At 49.1% G+C, this 23,462-nt stretch overlaps 1 protein-coding gene across 8 annotated transcripts in view; it reads right to left on the bottom strand.

Annotated features, from left to right (window-relative positions):
- Positions 1-23,462, bottom strand: part of TET3 (tet methylcytosine dioxygenase 3) — a 111,515-nt gene that overhangs the window by 78,228 nt on the left and 9,825 nt on the right. For 4 of the 8 annotated variants that reach the window (XM_068564360.1, XM_068564363.1, XM_068564361.1 and 1 more), the window contains one exon: positions 16,483-16,539. The exons of 1 other annotated variant lie outside the window; for it this stretch is intronic. In XM_068564360.1, the coding sequence (XP_068420461.1) occupies positions 16,483-16,539 (57 nt within the window). Of the gene's footprint in view, positions 1-15,821; positions 15,893-16,482; positions 16,540-16,852; positions 16,935-21,363; positions 21,431-23,462 lie in introns of those variants that run through there. 3 more of the 8 variants (XM_068564366.1, XM_068564365.1, XM_068564367.1) reach the window with 3 other exon arrangements.

Genomic DNA, 23,462 nt, shown 5'->3' with positions numbered 1-23,462 from the left:
GTTGATCTTTCTTACTCTTTTTTTTTTTTTTAACTTCTTTATTGGAGTATAATTGCTTTACAATGGTGTGTTAGTTTCTGCTTTATAACAAAGTGAATCAGCTGTACATATACATATACCCCAAATCTCCTCCCTCTTTGATCTTTCTTATTCTTTAATTATCCCAGACCCCTGTGAGGTAAGCACTACCTCTCTATTTTATAGACAATAATTCCAAGGGCTCAGAAGGGTCAAGGCCCTGTCTCTAAATCACCCAGCCAGATGTGGCCACAGCCTGACATCTCCAGGAGAAGGCCCAGAAAACTCAGTGTTTTAAAATGCTCCTTAAGTACCTCTGTGATCAGCCAGGTTTGGAAACTTCTGGCCCTTACTACTTAAAGTGTGGTCCAGGGAATTCCCTGGCGGTCCAGCGTTAGGACTCTGTGCTTTCACTGCCGAGGCCCGGGTTCAGTCCCTGGTCGGGGAACTAAGATCCCGCAAACCTCGCAGCAGGGCCAAATAAATAAATAAATAATAAATAAAGTGTGGTTCAGCGGGAAGCGGCTCACAGCCCACCTGTAACAGCAGCAGCATCACTAGAGAGCCTGTTAGAAATGCAGAATCTCAGGCCCCACTCCAGACCTGCTGAATTAGAAAGTGTATTGTTCAGAAACTTCCAGGTCATCTGGATGAACATTAAAATGTGAGAAGCACAGGTCTGGCCTATATCTGCCTGATCTTGTCCAATTCCTCTTAAAATATGCAAAAGCAGTGCCTGTTCTTTTTGGAAAAACAAAAAACAAAAAACAAAAAAAACTGATAAACTACTAGAACTAGATTTAATCATACAAACATGTAAAAAAAAAGTTTGGCAAAGTAAAACAAAAACATTAAAAAATTAAAAGACATTTGTAATATTTGCCAAGGTACAACAAAGCATTAATACCACTAACATACAAATATAAAGCTCTCTTATGAATTCATAAGAAAAATCACACAAAAGAAAAACAGGCAAAGCAAAACAGAATATATTCACAAAGAAGTGCACATCACAACTAAATATAGCAATAAAAATTTTGCAAATCAAAACATTTAACACCAATTTTTATACCAATTAAAAATAGCTTAGGGCTTCCCTGGTGGTGCAGTGGTTAAGAATCTGCCTGCCAAGGCAGGGGACCCGAGTTCGACCCCTGGTCCAGGAAGATACCACATGCCAAGGAGCAACTAAGCCCATGAGCCACACCTACCGAGCCTGCGCTCTAGAGCCCACAAGCCACAACTACTGAGCCCACAGGCCACAATTACCGAAGCCTGCGCGCCTAGAGCCCCTGCTCCGCAACGAGAGAAGCCACCGCAATGAGAAGCCCACGCACCACAACGAAGAGTAGCCCCTGCTCGATGCAACTAGAGAAAGCCCGTGTGCAGCAACAAAGACCCAACGCAGCCAAAAATAAATAAATTTATTTTAAAAAATAGCTTATAATAAACATGCATTATTTTTATAATCGGAGGTAAAAATCAATAAAGACTTTTAAATTTAAAAAAAAATATGACTGTTATAAAAAGATTACAAAATTTTAAAAGCTATAAAAATATTAACAGGAGTTCTGAGTGGTAAAATCACAGATGTTTTATTTTCTCTATTTGCATACCTGAACTTCCTGATTTTTCTACAATGAATCTGCATTCTTTGTAATAAACAACAAAAAAGTTAACTATTTCCTAGAGTTTGATCTTCTCTGAAATGTAATAGCTTTTACACTTAGTCTCTCTTGGTTTTTCACAAGTGTTTGCGTAATGCCTTTCCACAAACCATCAGAGCACTTAAAGGCATGTCTTTTCTGTCCTCATCAAGCACTGGGAGCCCCAAATAAACAGAGCCCCTTTTACATTACTCCATAGACTGGCAGGTTTTCAAACTCCTGTGGACAGAGGAATTACCTGTAGGAAGCTGGCCGCAGATGCAGATTCCCAGGTCCCACCCCCAGAGAGCAACCCTGTGTGTCTATGGAGGGGATTCAGACACAGTGGTCCTCAAACTACCCTTTGAGAATCCCCCTCCAATAACCCTATGGGAGTGAGGGTGAGTGCAGAAAAGCAGGAAGTCCCAGCTAGTTCAGAAACTGGGTGAGCTGAGGGTCTTACTGGTTGGCAGGGAACATCAGTCTCTTTCCACCCACCGTGTGCACACGCAGGCTCTACCTGTCAGGGGTCAGCGCCTCTACTCCTGGAAGAGGGCGACAAGCAGGTGTGGGTCGGGGCTAGGAAAAGGCTTTCTCCAACAGGTGAACCAAAGCCCTGAGCAGCCCCACGTTGCAGCGTAACTGCCAGAATGCACTCTGCTCTGGGAGAAGCACTTGGACCAACTCCATGGGTTCACGGAGGTCCATCTGTCAAGAGTTTCTGCTCAGCACCCTGAGAAGGCAGCTCCTCCAGAGCTGGCAGAGATGCAGCTGTGGCTGCCACAAGGAGCTGGAGGACTCGTCATGGCCCCGGCAGGGCCCATGGCGACCTCCTCCACCCCAGGTGGGCACTGGGAGAAGGAGTAAGACTCGGATGGGGCGGGGGCCCAGAGCAGTGCTCCTGCCTCCTCCTTGACCTCATGGGTGTACCCTGGGCTCCACCGTTTCCAGGGGTTTAAATGAACTAGCAGAAGAGCCAGAGAAAGAATTTCTCTCTCTCCTCTGCCGCCCTGAGCACTGAAGGAGAGGGCGAGCACAGACCACAGGCTAAATGAGAACCACTCACTGCTGCAGTCAAATGCAACACGGTGACACACTGAACCATATGCACAAGGGTACGGAGTGGTTGGGAAGCGGCTCACAGCCCACCTGTAATGGCTATTTCTTTTACATGCATGAGCCAAGTTAATTCCCTCTCCCCCACCTTCTTTTTACACAGGCCAAGAGGCAGAAATCCCAACCTCTGCTTAACGGCAGCGGGGATTCTCGTTGTCTCCAGGTCTGTAGACCCCATGCCCCAGGGATGAGGGGTCCCTCATTCATGGGTCCTGGTGGGTCCAGCCTTCCTAGGCAGCAGCAATCAGGGACCTGTGGTTATGGTAAGACCGGCAGGGGAGCAAGGCAGAGTGGCTTGCACTGGACAGCTCCACCAAGAAAATGTGCCTTCCATTCCCCAATTACAAGTAAAAACTTAAAATGAAAACACAATGAGAAGGATTAGCACATTGACAGGAATCCTAGAAATCCTGGGGGGTTGGAGGGGGCGCGGTCATAGACTCTGGAGGAGAACAGTAGAGGGAAGCCACTACATTTGAGAAAGGAGACCAGCCACACAGACGCGGAGCCAATTTCACCAGTGGTCTTACAAGCTCTGCTTCCAGCCTTGATGAATCCTCATCCCCAAAGGGCAGTTGCAGATAAGTTTGTTTTAGGCTGTCTTCAGGTATCTGGAAACCACGAAGGCAGCTCTCCCTATTACTTAGTGCTAATGAGGGTTAATGACCAGTGGGCATCAGCCCCAGGGTAATTATGAGGTATGGGTTCAGAGGGCTCCTCCCTGATATCGGCCTGTGGGAAAATGGCCCAGGACCTTCTTTTTACTGTGGGGACAGGGCAGGTGCCCCATCTCTGTCACCCGGCTCACAGCTCCCAGGCTTGGCCGCCAGGGCTGCTTTAGGTTCTGCTCCTCACGTTGGCCTAGGTTGTCACACTTTGAGGAGGTGAAGCTCATTGTCTCTGTCATCAATTTGATTCCACAGCATTTATTAAAAGGATTTACTGCATGCCAGGCTTTGTGCCGGTACCGGGGAACAAAACTGAGCAAGATGAGCACCTCACCACTAGGAATTCATACCAGGCACTAAAGTATCACTGCATTGGTACAGACAGTGCATACGGGGAGTGAGGGAACAAGGGGCTGCTCGGCCATCACAGAGGAGCTGACAAAAGCCAGAGCATTTCTAATATACCTGCAGTAGCTGGCTAGAAAGTATAAAGGCAAAAACAACAACAGAACCTACAGTATCCAAGGAATAAGCTTACTGAGAAATGTATAAGACCATATGAAGAAAACTTTAAAAAACTTTGATGCACACAAAAAGACTAGAATAAACAGATACACTTCCTATTCCCTGGATAGGAAGACTCATTATAAAGCTGTCCATTCTCCCCCAAGTAATCTATAAATTCCATGTGATCCCAATTGAAAAAGCCCAACATTTTTCACAGAACTTGACAAACTGTCTGTAAGCATATTTGGAAAAGGAAATTATTTGGCAAAAGAAAAGCCAAAGAAATGTTGTGGAAAAAAATGAGTTTGTTTTTGTTTAAACCAAATTGTTACATAAAAATTGCAGTAATTAAAACAATGAAATACTGACACAGAATCAGACAAATAATTCAATGGAACTGAAGAGAGGCCCTAAAACATTTGCCCATGAATATATGGGTATTTATAAAATGCTTAAGGTAGAATTATAAACCATTTGGGAAACTATAAATATTTAATAAACAGACTGGAGATAACAGGCTTTCTATTTGGGAAAAATCAGTCCTTATCTTATACCATATACAAAAATAAATCTCAGCTTAAAGAGATCTAAATATGTAAAATAAGACTATACTATAAAGTAAAAACTTGGGACTTCCCTGGTGGCGCAGTGGTTAAGAATCCACCTGCCAATGCAGGGAAACGGGTTCGATCCCTGGTCCAGGAAGATCCCACATGCCGTGGAGCAACTAAGCCTGTGCACCACAACTACTGAGCCTGCGCTCTAGAGCCCGTGTGCCACAACTACTGAGCCCATGCACCACAACTACTTAAGTCCGCGCGCCTGAAGCCCGTGCTCCACAACAAGAGAAGCCACCGTGATGAGAAGCCCGCACACCGCAACCAAGAGTAGCCTCCGCTCGCCGCAACTAGAGAAAGCCCACGAACAGCAATGAAGACCCACTGCAGACAAAAATTAATTAATTAATTAACTTAAAAAAACAAAGAGTTGCATGGTTCGTTTCCAAAAAAAAAAAGTAAAAACTTGGATGCCAAAATACTGATGAATTCCAATTGTACAAAAATCAAATTCCATTTGACAGACACAATGAAAGACAAATGAGAAGCCAAAATTTTTTTCAAAATAGAGGTTAATACTGATAATATATTAAGAACTTTAATGGATCAATAAAAAGACAATCTAATTTAAAGTAGGTAATGGACATAACAGGTAATACACAGAATAAGTGCAAAATGGTTAACATTTAAAACACTCTCAGGAATTCCCTGGCGGTCCAGTGGTTAAGACTCGGCACTTTCACTGTGGTGGCCCGGGTTCAGTCCCTGGGAACTAAGATCCCGCAAGCCGCATAGCACAGCCAAAATAAATAAATACATAAAACATTCTCAAGTTCACTAATTAAATAAACTAATATGCTATATCTTTTTTCACCTACCAAATTGGCAAAAATTAAAAACTGGTAATTTCTCATTCAGTGTTAGTAGGAGAGCAAATTTGATAGATATTATCAAATTACCTTTTGGAGGGTAATTTGGTGGTGTCAATTAAAACTCCATTCGTATGATTTTGTCCTATACAAACACCTGAACAAATAACCCCCAAATATATGTACAAATATATAAACTACTACATCATTTATAATTGCAAGAAATTGTAACTGTAAGTGTCCATCAATAGGAAACAATTAATTACAATTAACCCATAAAATGAAAGACTCCACAGCCATTTAAAAGGCGAAGATAAGTGTACCAACACTGAAAGCCTCAACATATTATGAGCAAATAAAAGATTGCCCGATATGTATATGTATAACTGATTCACTTTGCTGCACAGCAGAAACTAACATTTTAAATCAACTATCCTCCAATAAAATTTTTAAAAATAAATAAAATATACTGTATTTTTTAAAAAAAGAAAAAAAGATTACCCCAAAAAAGGTATGGTACGAACACATTACTGCAGGAAAGGCATTATGTTCGTGTGCTCATTTTGGGGTCATGTACTCATTTTGGATTGTTAATAGAGATTATACTGGGATGGAGAAGATACAGGGATTTTCAGTTTACATACTTTGATATTATTTTATTTCTTTAAATGGGCTTGTACTACTTTTATTTAAAGTCCAAAATTTTCTTTTCCATTTTGGAGAAAAAAAGAAAAAGAAATAATAATTTTGTCACCGGTCTCTAGGTTGAACTCGAAGTTCATCCCTTCTCTGTCCCCTGCCCATACCCTCCCCCTGGCCTTTAGTGTCCTCTAGGGAGCCAAGATAAAGGGTGAGAAACTCTACCCACCAAGGTGCTGCACTGTCTCCCCTTAGTGTGACCCCTGGGCCAAGTCCTTCTCTGCTGGCTTGAACAAGTTCAGGCTGGCTACAGAGGCCTCCCCCCACCACATCAGGCCCTGCTGCACCCAGACAGGGGAGACTCTGCCTTCCTAATTGGAACCATTGTTGCCAGCACCCCGAGTTCTAGGAGGGAACACAGAAATGGATTTTCAGCGGAGCGCAGGAGGAGATAGATGCCCACCCTGTTTCTCCTAGCACTATGGATCCCTCACTTGTCTTCTACTGTCCTCTCCATCTTAGGACATTATTCACAGCCTCAAGGACACCAACTGGGCCATAGCTTCTAGAGGTGCATGAAAGAACAGGGAGCAAGACTTGAACCTGCAGCCTAGGCCAGCTCAGCTAGGCCATGAGCTCTAGGTCAAACGTTTCTTTCTCTCTATCCTTAGCTTCTAGCTTCATTTTCTCTGGTGCTAATGTGCGAGGCTTTTCTAAGTACTACTAAAACTTCAATTTGGGCTTAGGATATGCTCTGGTCCTTGCAATTCAAATTGATTTTGCTTATTAGGTTTAAAAAAAAGTTTTCCACAGGTCCGGTCTGCTAAGCTGGTAAGCTATTACTAGGTCCCTTCCTAGGGGTTTGGAGACAAAGCCCCCAAAAGTAAGCAGGCACTGCATTGTCTGGCCTTGCCATTTTTCCACATACAGGGATTCTCTACTAGGCCTGTGTTAGGAGGAAGGGAGTCAGGCTACATCAGGACGTGGTATTTTCAGGTTGGGTAAGCCATCGGCATCTCCCCAAGAACTCCAACAGACATAAAATATCAAAACCTGGAGAAGGAGGCCACAGTATAACTTAGAGAAAAAGTCATATTTTTAAATGTGTTTGTGATCAAAGAAGAAAAAAGCAGACAAAGATAGAAAAAATAGAGCGCCCTAAGGATCCAACTGAGAATCTAGAAAAATCACATACCGGGGACTTCCCTGGTGGCACAGTGGGTAAGACTCTGTGCTCCCAATGCAGGGGGCCCGGGTTCGATCCCTTGTCAGGGAACTAGATACCACATGCATGCTGCAACTAGGAGTTCGCATGCCGCAACTAAGGAGCTGGCGAGCCGCAACTAAGACCCAGTGCAACCAAATAAATAAATAAATAAATAAATATTTTAAAGAAAGAAAAAGGAAAAGTACATACCAAATAAACCTAAGAAAAAGACAATTAATAAAGACTAAAGCAGAAATTAATGCTTTAGAAAACAGAAAGCACAACTGACAAATCTACCTGCTTTTAATATCACATAAAATTGACAAAGCTAAGGAAGGAAAAGAGACAAAATTAATATACAACATTAGAAATTAAGAAAGTGAAAAAATCACAGATACTGAGGAAACTGAAAACCAATAACCATATACGCATTATGCTATCAATAATAAATCTGAAAACAGATCTCATGGAAAAGGCAAAGTAAATGTTTTGTACCAACAGCCACAGGGGGAAAAACATCTGAAAGCTGCAAAGACCCATCCAGCAAAAAAGGTACCAGGCTCAGACAGTTTCATCAGCAGATTTTTTTTTTTCCAAATCCTTAAGGAATAAAATGACTATTTAAACTGTATTTAAACTGTTCCAGAGCATAAAGAAAGAATAAAAGTTTCACAATGCATTATACGAAGTTACCATTACTCTAATACCAACATCTGACAATAAAAACACAAAATGAAAATTATAGATCAATCTCATTCACAAATATAGATGCTAAACTCCCACATTAATAAACCAAATCAAAACAGCATGTTTAAAAAAATTCCCCATTACCAACCATGGTATAGTCAAGGAATGCAAAGATAGTTCAGTATTAAGAATTGTATTAACACAGTTCACCTTATCAGTAGGTGAAGGAGAAATATCTTTTTATCTTCAAACCATGTTAAAAAGACATCCCTGGCCTCGATTCCAGCTCCACTCCCTTATGAAACATGGGCCCTTGGTCATACTACTGTCCTGAATCTCAGTTTTCTTATCTGAAAGGTGGGGCTACCACCATCTGACTTGGAGCTGTCATGAGAACTATGAGAGAGAGAACTATGAAAACTTTGCCCCATGAGACACACACATGGTAAGTGCTCAACAGATAGCACCGCAGTAAGTTATTATGTAGGGAAAAGTGGGCTATAATGCAGCATGACTCCATTTTTATAAAGAACATGGAACAAGCATCCAGTGTGCATAGAATCGAGTGCAGAGGGATATTCCAGTTAAAAATGGTTAAACAGGTTGTGAGTTATGGACAAATTCCTTCCCTTCTATTTATTTCTATTTTTGAATTTTTCCAAGGAACATGTAGTATCTATATAATCAAAAAAGAGATTAAAAAGCCAAAAAATGTTACAGACTTTTGGATTTAGCCAAGATTGAGGACTGACAAGCCTAAAGGCCAAGGTGGAAAAGGAAGTAAAGGGTAGACAGAATAGAGGGTAACACCAGGGAGGGGCTTGCAGGACTCCTCTGCCTTGCGCCCTATCACCTCGAAATCCACTCAGTTTCAAGAACACCCACACAGGCGTGTAAAGGTGTTCCTGAGAGAGGACCAGCTGAAGCCCTCCAGGCCCAAAGCAAGAAAACACTGCTATACTAAGCATAGCTTCACCTACTTTGCCCAAATGCTTCAGAAATTCTGAACAATGGCAATGGGGTAAGGGTACTCATTTCTTGATCCAGGTGCTGGTTACACAGGTGTACTTACTTTGTGAAAACTCACCAAGCTGTACACAGTATGTGCTTTTATTGTGTGTATGCTATCCTTCAATAAAAGTTTTTTAAAATTAAAAGCTGAGAGGAGAACACTGAGTTTCTGTCATCAGCTACAGAATTTCCCTCTTAAATTCTGGTTTTAATATGAACCTATGGATCAGTTTCATAGAACAGAACATTCAATCCAGTATTTTGCTTGACATGTCTCGTTGTCTTAATAAATACAGCATCTGGAAAGACTTTCACTATAATTATCAATAGATGAGAAAAAAAATTCCAGGACAAGCCAGGGATATAGGAGACACAGGGAAAGCCAAAATGAATGAGGGCAGTGGCTCTCAACCCTGAGTGCACATTTAAATCACCTGGGGAGCTTTGAAAACTGCTGGGGCCTGGGCTCCACCCCAGACCAATTATATCAGATTCTCTGGGTCTGAGGCCTAGACATTGATATTTTCTTTTTCAAAAGCTCCACAGATGATTCTAATATGCACTAAACTAGTTGAACCAGAGGGCCCGGCCGCTGGAAACTCTGGAGGCAAGCTGAAGCGTGGCCCCTGCGCATCCTGGTGGAGGCTGTGGAGGGGAGCAAGTATTCAGGGCTGAAGTGCCCTGCCACCCGCCCAGGTCTTCCTCCACATGCCGCTTCCCCAGACCTCAGCAGAGACCCAGCGAGGAGCAATGCCCCCCACATGGAGGAGGCAGCCTCTGGAAAGTAAGGGGGAGGGGCTTCCCAGGGGTTGGACACCGAACCCTGGGCTCTGGCTCCCAGCTGGGTGTTCAGACCGCTCCAGACCACTTGTCAATACAACCCCAAGGCATATACCACTCCAACCACACAACCCCAGAACTAAGCCCTAACTACTACCCAGGGTCCAAATGACACCACTGGGAACCCACAGCTGGAAAACAGGAAACCGAGGAGAAATAACAGTGGAAAAAAGGGCCACAGGGCAGAGGTCAGTGTATAGCTCAATCATCAGGTAGGACCTGGCTCAGGGACAAGTGGTAGGGGCAGTGAAAAGGGGATGCCACGCAACTCACCTGCTGAGAGGTTCCAACACTCACCTCTGGGGCTCCCACACCCAGTCATCCTGCATCCATTCTACCTAGTTATATGACAGGAACCCACAGGTGTGACCCCAACAGATGGCTATCTCGGCCTGGCAGCCCTGCAGCATTTTTACAAGCTCCTCGGTAACTCTGACACAAGGAGTCCTTTGCCCATGCCCTGCAAAGCAGTGCTCTTGCAGGCCGTCTCTCTGCTCAGTCTACTTAGGGCTGAGCTCAAAGCACGAGGGGTGAGAACGGGGACGGGCTGAGGCCGTGAAGAGCATGTTAGGATGGAGAGCACAGGTGGAGAAGAGAAAGGAATCTGCAGTGCCAGGAAAAACAGGGTAGGCATCTCTTGGGCACAGCCTCCAGCACTCCACTGAAAATCCATTTCTGTATTTCCCCACTAGAGTTCTGGTGCAGGGCAACAATGATCCCAATTGGGAAGGCACGGTCTCCCGGCTCTGGGTCCAGCAGAGCCTGGTACAGTCAGACGGCACCTTCTTCACCCAGCCTGAACTTGTTCAAGCCACCAAATGGAGAAAGGTCAGAAGTCAAGGTACCCTGCCCAAGGCAATGGAGCTTTAGTGTCTGGCAGGGCCCAAGTTCACTCTGGCAACTACAGGGGCCTGGCCTCAGCCTTAACTGTTCTCTTCCTCTAAGTCATGCAGCACACACACACACACACACACACACACACACACACACACGCACGCACGCACGCACTCACAGAGTCCTGCCCCTTCTGTCCTGCCCCACAGGTCCTGACGATCCACCATGAGAACCTGAGACTTGCAGATATAAAAGGGCAGACAGGAGGCATCCTTATCTACAGAGGCTGAGATGCAAGTAAAATCTTTTGAAGTATTCCAAGAGAATTCGGGGGCAGCAAGATCTCTACTCTTCCAAGTGATGGCTCTGTCCCCAAGATGGAGACTATGGAAGACAGGTGTCAAAACAGAGACCCTCTGCTCTCCCAGAAGCAAAGTTCTAAAGTAATGCTGTTCAGGGAATGGCCCATAAACTGTTTATCACCAGTTCACCACAACATAAACACAGGAACCAAGAATAAGCTTTTAGAAACCAGCACTGCGAGTTGAACCTGCTGCTCCGTCCAAGTGTACATTTGCTGGACCACCTCATCCAATGGCTAACAGATTGGTCTAGATGGTGCTGAACTCCTGAGGGGAGCCACACGTGGCTAGAGCTGCCAACTAGTTGTACAAAGTAGGACCTGTTTTGGTCTGCAGTATTTTGGGAATTAGGAAAAAGGTCCTTCCCCCCCTTTTAGTTTGAGAAAAACTAACTTTGGAGGCAACCCCTTCATTTTACAGAGGAGACTAAAGTCCAGGGACTGCCGCATGGCTAATGAAAGAACCCAAGAGTAGGAGAGTTAGGATTAGACAGGAAAAGAAACTGGACAACTGCACTTCTCATCCTCCTCTTCCCAGCCAGTGGCCTCATGGGCGCTCCTAAAGCAGTAAGGGCTCCAGGACCCACACACTTCAAATGAGTAGAAGACAATTTCAGGTTCAAGGTAAACTGCCCAGGCACAGTATTTTCTTCCAGCTTTTCCTGAATGTCAAACCCAACACATCTAAAGCCAACACCTTCCTTTCAAAATTAAGCTATCAGGACTTCCCTGGTGGCGCAGTGGTTAAGAATCCGCCTCCCTATGCAGGGGACACGGGTTCAATCCCTGCTCCTGGAGGATCCCACATGCCGCAGAGCAACTAAGCCCATGTGCGCCATAACTACTGAGCCTGCGCTCTAGAGCCCATAAGCCACAAATACTGAAGCCCGTGCACCTAGAGCCCGTGCTCCGCAACAAAGAGAAGCCCCCGCTTGCCTCAACTAGAGAAAGCCCGCGTGCAGCAATGAAGACCCAATGCAGCCAAAAAAATAAAATAAAAATAAATTTTAAAAATTAAAAAAAAACAAACAAAATTAAGCTATCGTCCCAGCTGGTCCATTTCTGACCCCACTACCCTAATCTGTAATCGCCAGATCCTGGAAACACTAACTTATTGAATATACAGTTGGCATGTTGATTCTTCCTTCAAAGTCCTTTGAGGTCCACTAAGTTGATGATGAAAGCAGATGTAAAGAGCTAGGGCTGGCTGGGGGTGAGAGGCTTGGTCTGCCACATGCTAGTTCACAACCCCAACACAAAGATCAAAAGCATTTACTGTATTTAAAAAACAACAACAACAACAACTGCCAATGATGGTTTTCACACAGTGTTACAGTTTTAGGCAACTTGGTCAATGTCTCTTACTTCTAGTGATGTTGTGAATATCAAATCATAATGATTTCTCTTATTTTTCAGGACCTAGTACTATACCTGGAACATGGTAAACACTCAGTAAATGCAGAAAGACAAAGGGAGGAAGAAAGGGAGATAAAGTGAATGGGAATAGGATCACAGTTCTGGATAGCATGATAATCTGTGGATTTTAATTGTCTCAGCCACCCCATCTCTATTTGCCCAACGGCTTCCTAAACTAATCCATAAGGAAGCTATCTCCTCCTCAGAAGCTCCAGACAGGCTGGTAACGAGGGGGAGTCCTCAGCTGACTGCCAGATGCCGGAGTAGGAGAGAAAACGAGGCCAAAAGCCCAGGAGGTCAGGGTGGGAAAGACAAGATACCCAAAAGCTGAGCCAAACCAAGGCCTCCCTATACTCCCTGCCCCCATCCCCAGCCAGCCAAACCATTTGCTACAGCCTCGGGGGCATGGGAGGGGACTTGGCAAGACCACAATGATGGTTTCTAGCAGAAATGTCCACCTACAGCTGGAGGGAGCCTAGCACCTAGGTCCCTCCTCAGCCAGCCCAGCAAGGGGGCTAAGGAGCCATCACAGTGACCCCTGCAGGCAGCTCCAAGGCCTGCACCGTGGTGGGCAGGAAGGCTCTCCCTTGGGCTCACTCACCTATCTGTACTACAAAGTCTTCCCGCTCTCCCACAACGTTAAAAAATGGCTGGGGTCACCAAGGAGGCGGAGCTGAGCTCTGGGACTCTAACTCTACCGCTTATTATGCACGGTGAAGCCCTCTCTTTCCATTCTCAAACTCAACTCTGAAATCCTCTTGGTTGGTTCCTTTCCTATCATCGTTCTATATGCTCACCTGCTTCCATATCTCCCCAAGTTCACTACTGCTTGTAAACATACCTCAGAGAGAAAAGACTTCCCGCTGGACCCACACAGAGAGCTGGAGAGTGGGAAGAGCAGGCGAGAAAGAACTAGTAGGAGTGACCCACGGTGTGTGGAAAATGGAGGATCACAGATCCTTGACAAAAGGAGCAGTGGTCCAAAGGAGAGACAGAAGGCAGAGATCCTAGGCACAGTTCCAAAATAGTTTGCACACATCCTCAGCCAGTGGAGGGTTCCCATGCGGCAGAGTATGGGAGCAGTGTGGGAGCCCGAGAGCAGGGCAGCCTGGTGCTCTCGGCACTGGGCGCTCGCTCCTGTCCAGGCTGCAAAGAGGGAGGCAGTGGCAACAGCGTATGCTATGGCATGTTCCTTGGGGTATCGTGGGTAGACACGTAACACACGAGACAGTAAATGACCACGTGCGATCATCAAGCTCAACTCTATGCCTGTGCTAGGCATGACGCACACCCTACATCATGAATATTCTTGAAACCCTGGCAGGACTCAGCACACAGTAGATGAGCACATTCCCACTGGTTGCTGGATACCCTTCACCCAGGGGGCTTACCCATCCTGTGATCCTGTGCCCATCCTGTGGGAACACAGACTGGGAGACCCCTCTGTCCTGTGTCCCAGAGTCTTTGCCTGATCTGAATGAGCTCACACGCCACACACATCTTCCTACACCACCACCTCCTGACGGAAGAGGATCTAGCAAAACTGCTCCACCAGGGTATGTGGGACACCACACTCAACTGGCCACCTAAGAAAACTATCTGGGGGGAAGGTGGCACCAGGAACAGGGACTCAGATCCAAGTGCTTGCTGGCAGTGGTAAGCTGGACCAAGAGGAAGCTAGGCTTTTCCAACAGACAACTTAACAATGAAAATCAGCACAGACCCCTCAGAGCTTTAAAAACGCCGCCAGGGACTTCCCTGGTGGTCCAGTGGTTAACAATCCACCTTCCAATGCAGGGGACGCAGGAACTGTGATCCCACATGCTGCAGGGCAACTAAGCCCACGCGCTCTAGGGCCCGTGAGCTCTAGGGCCTGCGCATCACAACTAGAGAGCCCGCGCACCGCAACGAAAGATCCCACGTGCCGCAACGAAGATCCCGCATGCCGCAGCTAAGACCTGATGCAGCCAAAATAAATAAATATTTTTTAAAAATAAATAAATAATAAAAACGCCGCCAGCTCAGGCCCCACTCTGAGAAGGGGGAAGAAGGAAGACATGTTTGAAGGGTGTCCTCTGTTTTTCCAGGGAGCCCTGCTCCATGCCCACAACACTAAGGGTGGTGGTATTAAGCTGGGAGCTTCCAGCAGGACGGCAGGGACAGCAGAATGCAGGCAGACAGGAATGGAGAACACACTTGGAAAGACCTGAAGAGAAGCCATCGTTAGACAGGAGGGGGTGCTTTCCGGAGTAAACAAACCTGCCAGCAGTCCTTCCTCCCAGCAGACAGAGAAGCTCTGGCTGACAAGGCCAAAGACACAGAGGAGGGAGGGGGCTGCCCCTTCCCTGAGCCCATCTGCCTTCATCCCCTTGTCCTGCTTTCCCCAGGGTAGAGGGCAAAACAGGTGTACTCCATGATCTCCGTGTTCACAGCCCTCAACAGCACACAGGTGATTACAGCAGTGGGCGGCCAGAGGCGGAAGTGGAGGTGACACCTGCGGGTTTCACCGGAGAAGGGGTGTGGAGTGAGCTCACAGCTCTCTCCTCCCCACGCACAGCATCGCCAGTATCAACCACCTCTGCTTGCCTCAGGGACCTACCACGGTCTTGTCCCAGGTGGTCACCCACTACTAGCATCCTCATCAAGGCTTGCCCAGCTCCCCAGGGGAGCCAATGCCACCTGGCTCTTCTCCTTCTCCCAGAATCAAAATTCTTGCCCTCCCCCAAGTACTTCCTTGCTGTAAGTTCCTTTGGGAGGAAGCCAGGGAACCACCCCAGCTCCTGATCCACCCCGCAGCCTCACCCAGTAGCCCCCATCCCCTCCGGGAAAGCAGAGCCCCTCCCTGACAGCGTCTCCACCCAGGTAGTGAGGGTGGCACTTCCAGCACCTCCAGGCAGCTTCCCGCAGTTTTCCCAGGAAGCCAGGGGAGGATTTCCAGGGAGAAAAATCTCAGAGCATCTGGGGACATGAGCAGCTCACTCACCTGCTACCCAAGCAACCAGATTCCCCCAGCTCCTCACAGGCTCCAGGGGCTGAAGGAGAAGACAGAGCTGAGGCAGGGGCAGGAATGGGCTCCCTCCTCCTAGAAGTCCCATCCAGTCCTGCCCTGCCTACCTATCTATCCCTACACTCCTTCCCCAGCCTCTCTTCTCTTGACTTGAGAGGCAGCCACACTGAGCTGCCTCTTGCTCTGTTTTCTCCACCCTGGGCCAGCAGAGGATACTGCTGAGTAATCCCAAACTCACAGCGGATCCCCAGCTCTGAAAACAGGGCAAAGCCCAAGGAAACCTACTGATCCTGGTCCTTGCCAACCAGGGAGGAACATCTGTGTTTCCTCGTAATGGCTTATATTCCACAGACTCTGCCCTGCCCCAAATACCCCAGCCCTGGCCCTGAGACAACCACATGGAGAAGCTCAGTGCCCCCTTCTCCACTTCCCACGCACCTGGTAACATTCCCTTCCAGTCCCCCAGACACCAAGCTGCACAGAGTAACAGCAGCCGACCGCCTGCAGGATTCCCAGTCATGATGTTGCATCAGCCCCCACCCTACCCAAAATATCCTCACCCCCACCACCTCCTCTCCTCCAGCCATCTCCATGGTGACAGCAGCATGACTAATGACACCCTATCAGCTTCAGACTCAGGAGCACAATTCCCCCTCCCCCTTAACCTCTCCCCCCCCACCCCCCACCCCCCGCCCGGGATTTCTGCAGATTGGATGCAAACCAACAGTGGCAGGGACATTCTCGAGAGATTTCCAGAGGTAAGGGTGGGAGTGGGTTGCATGTCTTAAAAAAAAAAAAAAACCAGTTCAACAAACCCAATCCCAACTGCACCCAAACCATCCAGCTGAGAAAGCAAAAAGAATCCAAACAAAACCCACACAGGCCTGAGAATTCATTGGCCGCCCACACCCCCGCCGCCCCTCCCCCTCAGCTGCTGCTACACACACAGTGGGAGATTAAGGGATCACCAGAGGAGACCCTTTATTTTTATCCAATCCCATCAAACACTTCACCTCTACCACACACACACACAGGCACGCACACACACACGCGCACACACACACACACACACACACACACACACACACACACAAGGTACCTTGACAGCAGCCCCTTGCCCCCACGGCCCGGCTCCTTCACCAGCCTTTATTTCCACCTGCAAAAGAAGCCGGAGAGACTGATGAGCCAGGCTGACACCAGGAAAGCAGCAAAGTCCTTCTGCTGCACCCCCAGCACCGCTGCAGGGAAAGGGGGCGAAGGGGAGGCAGGGGGCCTCGGAAAGAAAGGATAGCAGGGACCATCTTCCTGCCTCCAGCTGCCACCCAGACGCGCGGTGGAAGGGCTCATTCGCCTTCCAGAGTGTTTTTGTTTTCATTTCTCCTTTTTCCACCCTCCCAAGATCCAGGAGGGCTCTGCCCCTCCTCCTGCGTCCGGTCTAGCCTCGTCCCTCCCCGCCCTGCCCGCTCTACCTCGGCCGGCCTCCTCTGGTGCATCGGCCGGCGGGCCTCCCATTATCCCCGCCGGAGCGCACGGAGGGAGGCACTGCAGAGGCGGCGGCGGCCAGCTGCCGGCTTGGCTCCCCTCCCCGCCGCCGGCGAGGCTGGTGTGGAGGGGGCGGCGCGCTCGCCAGCCAATCCCCGCGGCCGGCCGAGCGGGGGCAGGGCCGCCGGGGGTTGGACCTGCCCAGCCGGGAGGCGGGGGCACAGCCAAGGGTGCCGGAGCCTAGCTGGCTGTGGCCCAGGCCCGCCGCCGCTCCCCGGCAGGCTGGGGATCCCGGGACACCCTCAACAACTCCGGAGTCGGGGACCCGAAGGTAATACCCAGAGGCATCCTCTGCATCTCCAGGGTCAAAGACAGATTGCGTCGGGGTCGAGCAGATGCTGGCAGGCTTCCCCCTCAGGCCACTCTCTAGCCCTAGGACACCAGCAAACTGCCTCATCCTAGCAGCAGCTAGGACAGTGCTAGGCGCTATAAAAGCAATAGCCCCTGCCATCTTAGAAGAAAAAAATAAAGCCTTGGCAGTATGAATCTTTACCCCATTTTGCAGATGAGGAAACAAGGCAAGACAAGTGAAGTAACTTACCCAAGGTGACACAGCCAGAAAACAGCAACACTGGGACTCCAAGGCAGGTCTATCCGGCTCTACAGACCAGCCTCTCAACCATTATGCAGCCCTACTCCTCCCTCCCTCCAGCAGATTTCCTCTTGAAGCCAACACTGCCTGTGGCTCAAAGCCTCACCAAATCAGACTTGCCCTCCCTTGCACACGAACACCAACCAACACCTCACCCTAGGATCACTCATCCCTAGTGCCTGAACGTAGGCCACCCCCTCCACACAGCCTCACCGCCACCACCACCCTCAATGTTTCCTCCTCTTTTAGAAAGGCCACAGGAGGTGGCGCCTCCAGACTTCAGGGCTTCCCATCCCCTGGAAAGGCTGAGGAGGGGAGGCAGCCCAGACTCTGAGCCTTTGAAGGCTGCAACACCCAGGAGACTGAAGGAGAAAGAACAGAACGGGGAGAGGAAAGCCCTGCAGTTCCTAGGCAACCCAGGAGACATTCTGCTTCACCCCATCCCCTCCCTGTAGCTGAACACCCCAGAGCTTCTGCCTTCCAGGAGGGGGACCCTTATATGGTCTCTGGTACTCATGTATCTGGTTCAGTTCCTGGCTCCACTATCTAGCTGCAGGACCTTGGTGGTGGTACCTTACCTCCCTTAGCCTACTTTGCAGTTCTATTTTACAGAAGCAGCTACCTCATACAAAGGTGTGAGGATTCTGTGAAAAAATGCAGCACAGTGCCTGCCACACTGCAGGTGCTGCTAGCTACCACTCAATTTCTGAGAGAGCTCATTGTGTGCTACTTCTCAACTCACAGATGTGACTTGTAGGACTAGTTAGGATGTGTGAGAGCTCACTTCAGTGACGTGCTCTACTACCAACTTCACCACACCTGCCCAATTACTGCCCCCTACTTGAAGCTCCAAGGGGGTACTCAGAATGGGATGAGCTGCCTCATGAGAGACAGCAAAGCTGGGCTCTGGTGAGGAGACTCCAGAAGGCACTAGGACCCACACCTGCCTCACCCCTGGGGGCAAAGAGCAGCCCTACTGGGCTCCTCCCTAGGGCAGGGAGGAAGGCAGGTGACAAGGCAGGTGACAAGGCAGGGCAAGGAGCACTGTCCTGAGCCATGGGTTTCTGCACCCCTTGGCTCTTACCTTGGCCAGGCCAAGTGAAGTCCCTCCTTTATCCCAGTCCCCAGAACCCCTGCCCCACCCACCCTCATACAGTCTGCTGCTGGATAAGAGCAACTAACACTGTTTGGATAGTAACAATCAATTCTGTTGCTGCTGTGGCTGCCACAGTTTATCAAGCCCCTGCTAGGTACCAGGCCCTGTGCCAACCATGCCGTGGGAGCATCTCATTTGACTTAGTCCACACACAACCTTATGGGAAAATGGGCTTAGAGATGTTAAATTACTTGCCCATCAACACACAGCTGGTGAGTGGTGAGCTAGAATTCCAGCCCAGGTGTTTCTCATTCCAGTTCTTTAAGCCCTCTCTCCCAGCCAACCTCAGGGAAACTTAAAGAGGGATAGGGTCTCTTGAACCAGACCACTTCCCTTTAAGCTATGGGTCTGAGAACAGTAATATTTTCATGCCTCAGAGACTTGGCAATACTGCTCCTTGCCTAGGTTCCCTTCCCTCTCCCCCACCTGGCAAGCTAATATGGTACAAGGCTTAATCCAAACGTCACCTGCCACTGCTGCCTTCCCAGCTCATCTAGCCCTCAGGAGCTTCACCCACTCCTCCTGGGGCCTCTTCTAGAGCTGTCACTACCAAGTGCAGTTATTTATTTACACGGCCGTCTTCCCCACGTGGGCAGGGGCCCCGTCTTCCCCACTCACTAGGCTCTGCACAGAGCTGGAATGTGCTGAGCTGAGTTTCTACACAAGGAGGGTGGAGAGGCAGGGGGTTGGGCACTGAGATGCAGAGGACACTCTCCTGGTCAGCGTGTTCTCTGAGGTCCCCAGGGATCAGAGGAATACTTGCTCTCCTGGGAGGATACGACCTGCCATCTGAACTACAGCCGAGGCCGAGCCTTGTTCAGCCAGCACACGTCTTCCTCACAAGGCTGCAAGAGCCACCCTGACTCTCTGCTTGAACCACAGGTCCCGGCTCCCCCCACCCCCGCAGCCTGCAGACACCCTAGCAGAGCCCGTGGTCCCCAAGGCAGGGCACCTGCAACCATCTCTATCCCACCCTGGCCTCCTGCCCTTTTCTGAAGCACCTGGAATGCTAGAGCTCCAAGGAGTCACAGAGGCGCATGCCGGGGCCACTCTGCCTCCAGCAGGGACGTTCTCCACACCTCACACCTGACCCCCTCCCCTATCTGCCCCTCTTTCTACACTTGGGGCTTCACAGTGACCAACCCAGAGGTGCCTGGGACCCCTCTGCATAGGAGCTGGAGGTCCCTCCCCACCTTCCATCATGACCCCTAGACCCCACTGCACTCCCAGCAGGAAGAATGGGGCCACGGCCCTCCCCACTAGGGAGAGGTGAATGGATTAACTCACTCTCAGAATCCCCAAAATACCCCAACACAGAGAACCTCAGAAACACAGTTACCTACAGGCCAGAACCCACACAGATATATAAAGACTAGGAAATGGGGATGCATCCAGAGATAGATTCGGGGGGGTTTATATGAGGATCATCAACCAAGCAGCAACCCCATGCCAAGCCCCATAATTGGACCATGATGTACTGTATCTTATTTAACCCTCTAAACAAACCAATGAGACAGGAATTATTAATGCCCATTCTACAGATGGAAAAATTGGGAGACTGAGCAGGGCTCCCCCACACTCGTAGCAATACAGCTGGTGCTGCTCTGTGTAGCTCTATGATTTTCTTATCAACCTACCTCTTCTAGAGTTGGCAGGGGGTAGATGACAACTTCTCCTCTCTTGCCATGGCTGTGTCCTAAAGGAGGTCACTCCCCACAGGGCTTTACTTCAAAGCTCAGTTCAAGCCCCACTTCCTCCAGGAAGCCTTCTCAGGTTACCCTAGACCTCTGCCAGCTGACAGCACTTCCAATGTTTCTCATTTGACACTTGGTACTGCTATCTGTCTCTCTGTGTGTCCTGCCTCTCCAACCAGAATGGCTAGAGTCGTGCCTCTTCAAAGCCCCGGGGGATTTTTGTTTTGTTTTGTTTTGTTTGCCCAGCATTCCACACACTGAAGGCACTTGGAATTGACTGTGGGGGAAATCTGTGACCTTCCCTTCCCTCTCCATCACACAAAGGATCTGCCAAAGAAACCCAACATCCCCTCCACCTTCAGAGCCTATGTTTGAAGTCACCGGTGTCCACACATCAATTTCCACCCAAGTAATTGCAGCCCATCACACACGCATCATCCCCTATATTTCAAACTCTTTGCAGTTGTCATGGGAACTGCCTTTGCCTTCATTCACTGATCAGGCCTCACAATTAGCTTTGGCAGCGGAAGTCTGTATCAACGGCAATCTCGGGGAGGAGAAAGACAAGGAGGTGAAAGAACAGCAGCAAAGGAAGAAAAGGTGCTCCTCCTTGGAGATGCAACAGAACCAGACTGAACTCAGGCAGCCAGTGATGTCAGAGGGAAAACAGAGCCAGCCAGCAACTCCACCTGCATAGTTCCATACCAACAAACAGAATGCACCCAGACCCCCCAAGGCTGACAAGCAGCAGCTGTGGCTCTGCCCACACCCCACAAGCCATCCAAAATGCTTGTAAGAAGGTCTTATATTCCATGAACCTCATCACGGTCTCCCCACCCCAAATTCAATAGCCTTGGACCACCAAATGTTCCAGGATCCAAGCAAATAACACAGTACCTTCATTGAGAAGGTGAGACAGGAATACTGAGTGGTTTAGAAACCTGGGGGCAGCCCCAGGGGAAGTCTTCCAAGAATAGTTAACACAAAGCATCTTACCTTCCACCTTGAGGATCCATGAACACCCTCAGCTGGTGCCCTGTGGTCTGTCTGCGTCCTTCCACACCGCTGCCGCCAGCCGTGAGCATTCGAGTAGCATCTCTGCACAGCTCAGTTTCAGGGGAGATGCCTCCCTCCTCCTAGAAGCACCCCCCTCATCTTTCACATATCACTACGCTGAAACTCTCAAAACAGGTCCCTTCCCTTCCATGACGGTCTCTCTTCACCTAACAGTGACTAAGGCTGGTCTCTGCCCTCAAGGCCTCCCTCCCTTGTAGCCCTACCAGACTGTAATAATTTGTTGCCACGCTTGCCTCCCTCCCCAGACTGTGAGCTCATTAAGGACAGAGTAAATGCTGCCTCCCCTTTACCGACGGCTCAGGCTCAGCGCAGCGCCTCGCACACAGCCAGTCCCAGGCGAGATGTGCTGAAGGAGGCTGGGAAGGCAACTTGCAGGTTTACCAGTCAAAGCAGATGACGTCCTGTCTCTGGAAACTGAAGCGACACCAGAGAGAGAAGCTGCCCTCCCCCGGCACAGGGGACACTGGAGGTCCTGGGACTGAGGAAGCATTCCAGGAAGGTGCCTCCCCTCCGTATCCTCCTAGCACCAGCTCTTCTCCTCTCACTGGCTCCCAACGCCCCCACCCCATCCTGCAGTGTCAACCATCCAGACAGGACCCAGGCTCATGGTGAGAGGATGCCATTCCCTCTCTCTTCTAGGGCTCCAGGATCATTCCCAGCTTCAACCAGGGAACTGGGGTACCCAGAGCTTACTCTTAAAGGGCAGAGAAATCAATAAAAAGACAGAACAAAATGAGACCAGAGAGAGCCACCCAGTGTCCTTCCCACAAGAAAGGCTCAGAAGGGAACAGACTCTATAGTCCAGTACCTTGCTACTTGTTTTTGACCCAGCATCTCCACACCCCTTCCTGAGGCTTCCTCTGGCAGTAATTAAATGGGGTGGGGGACTATGGGGCACATGCATTCTGGCAAATGCTCCCAAATGACTCTACCTAATGCAACTCCCTTTCCATTTGGAGCATCTAGAATTGCTGCTCTACTAGTAGTGGGAGGTGCATTATTCTGTCCACGAACTCCCTGGCTGGGTGTGGGGAGACAGGGCACAAGGGAGTTAGAACATGTACAGGTCAGAGCCAGCAGTGCAGGAACAGAGCTTGTGCGACCTGAAGCAAGCAAGCAACCCACTGTGGTCACCGGAAGGCTGGCCAGTTACCCCACACTGGGCGCCGGCTTCTTTTTTTTCCCTCCCTCAGTGACTAATAAAAACTTAGGTTATCAGATTTCTTAAGCAAATGACAGGAGACAAGGCCACAGAGGGGTGTGTCCACTCCAGGTGTGCCAGCAGCCTGGGCCCTGCACAGACACACTCAGGCAGAGGCCCAAAGCAACCCTAAAGGACTCTCACAGCCAAAGTGCAGCAGGGCTCAAGGTAGATAAAGGGGTCGTATTCCTTTCCAACACCTTCTCTCTTCCTGAGCATCCTGCCCTCAATCCACAAGGGAACTAGAAAGAAGTGACGGGAAGGGGAGGGGGAATTAGTGACAACTCCTGAGATCCCTGATGTGGTCTTTCAACTCACCCAGTCACCACACTGCCTTCTCCAGGATGAGAGGCCCAAGGCAGAGAGGCGACTGCTGACTTGGGGTGGGGCATGTGCCCGAGTAAGAACCCTCAGGCAAGCTTCACCAGGGCTGCTGGGCACAGTGAGGGTGGGAGAAGCCACTTTCCCCCAGAGGCAGCTTCAGAGAGCCCTTCAGATGGGGAGCCACACCGCATTCCTATTGTTTTTCCCCACAGCAGATAATTAAAACATGGCCCATGCCTTCAAGGGAAGCAATAAATAAAGAGAGCATGCTCAGTTAAAAAAAAAAAAAAGACGCAATACGCTTTGCCGTGGGTTAGAACTCAGGAAAGCATTGCCCCTTCCATATCCCTCACCACTTACCTTGGGGTGGGAACAGGGACCCTAACCCAAAAAATCCTTCCAGGAATCACCAACTGGGACAGCTACTTCCCCAACCCAGAAACAGTCTTCAGTGAGGGTTCAGAGACCACGCAGGGAAACTCCATGCCCAGTA

Source organism: Eschrichtius robustus, chromosome 15 (assembly GCF_028021215.1).
Source record: "Eschrichtius robustus isolate mEscRob2 chromosome 15, mEscRob2.pri, whole genome shotgun sequence".
In the NCBI taxonomy this organism is placed as follows: domain Eukaryota; kingdom Metazoa; phylum Chordata; class Mammalia; order Artiodactyla; family Eschrichtiidae; genus Eschrichtius; species Eschrichtius robustus.
The sequence above is the reverse complement of the archived record's forward strand: the minus strand, read 5'-3'. Positions and strand labels throughout refer to the sequence as shown.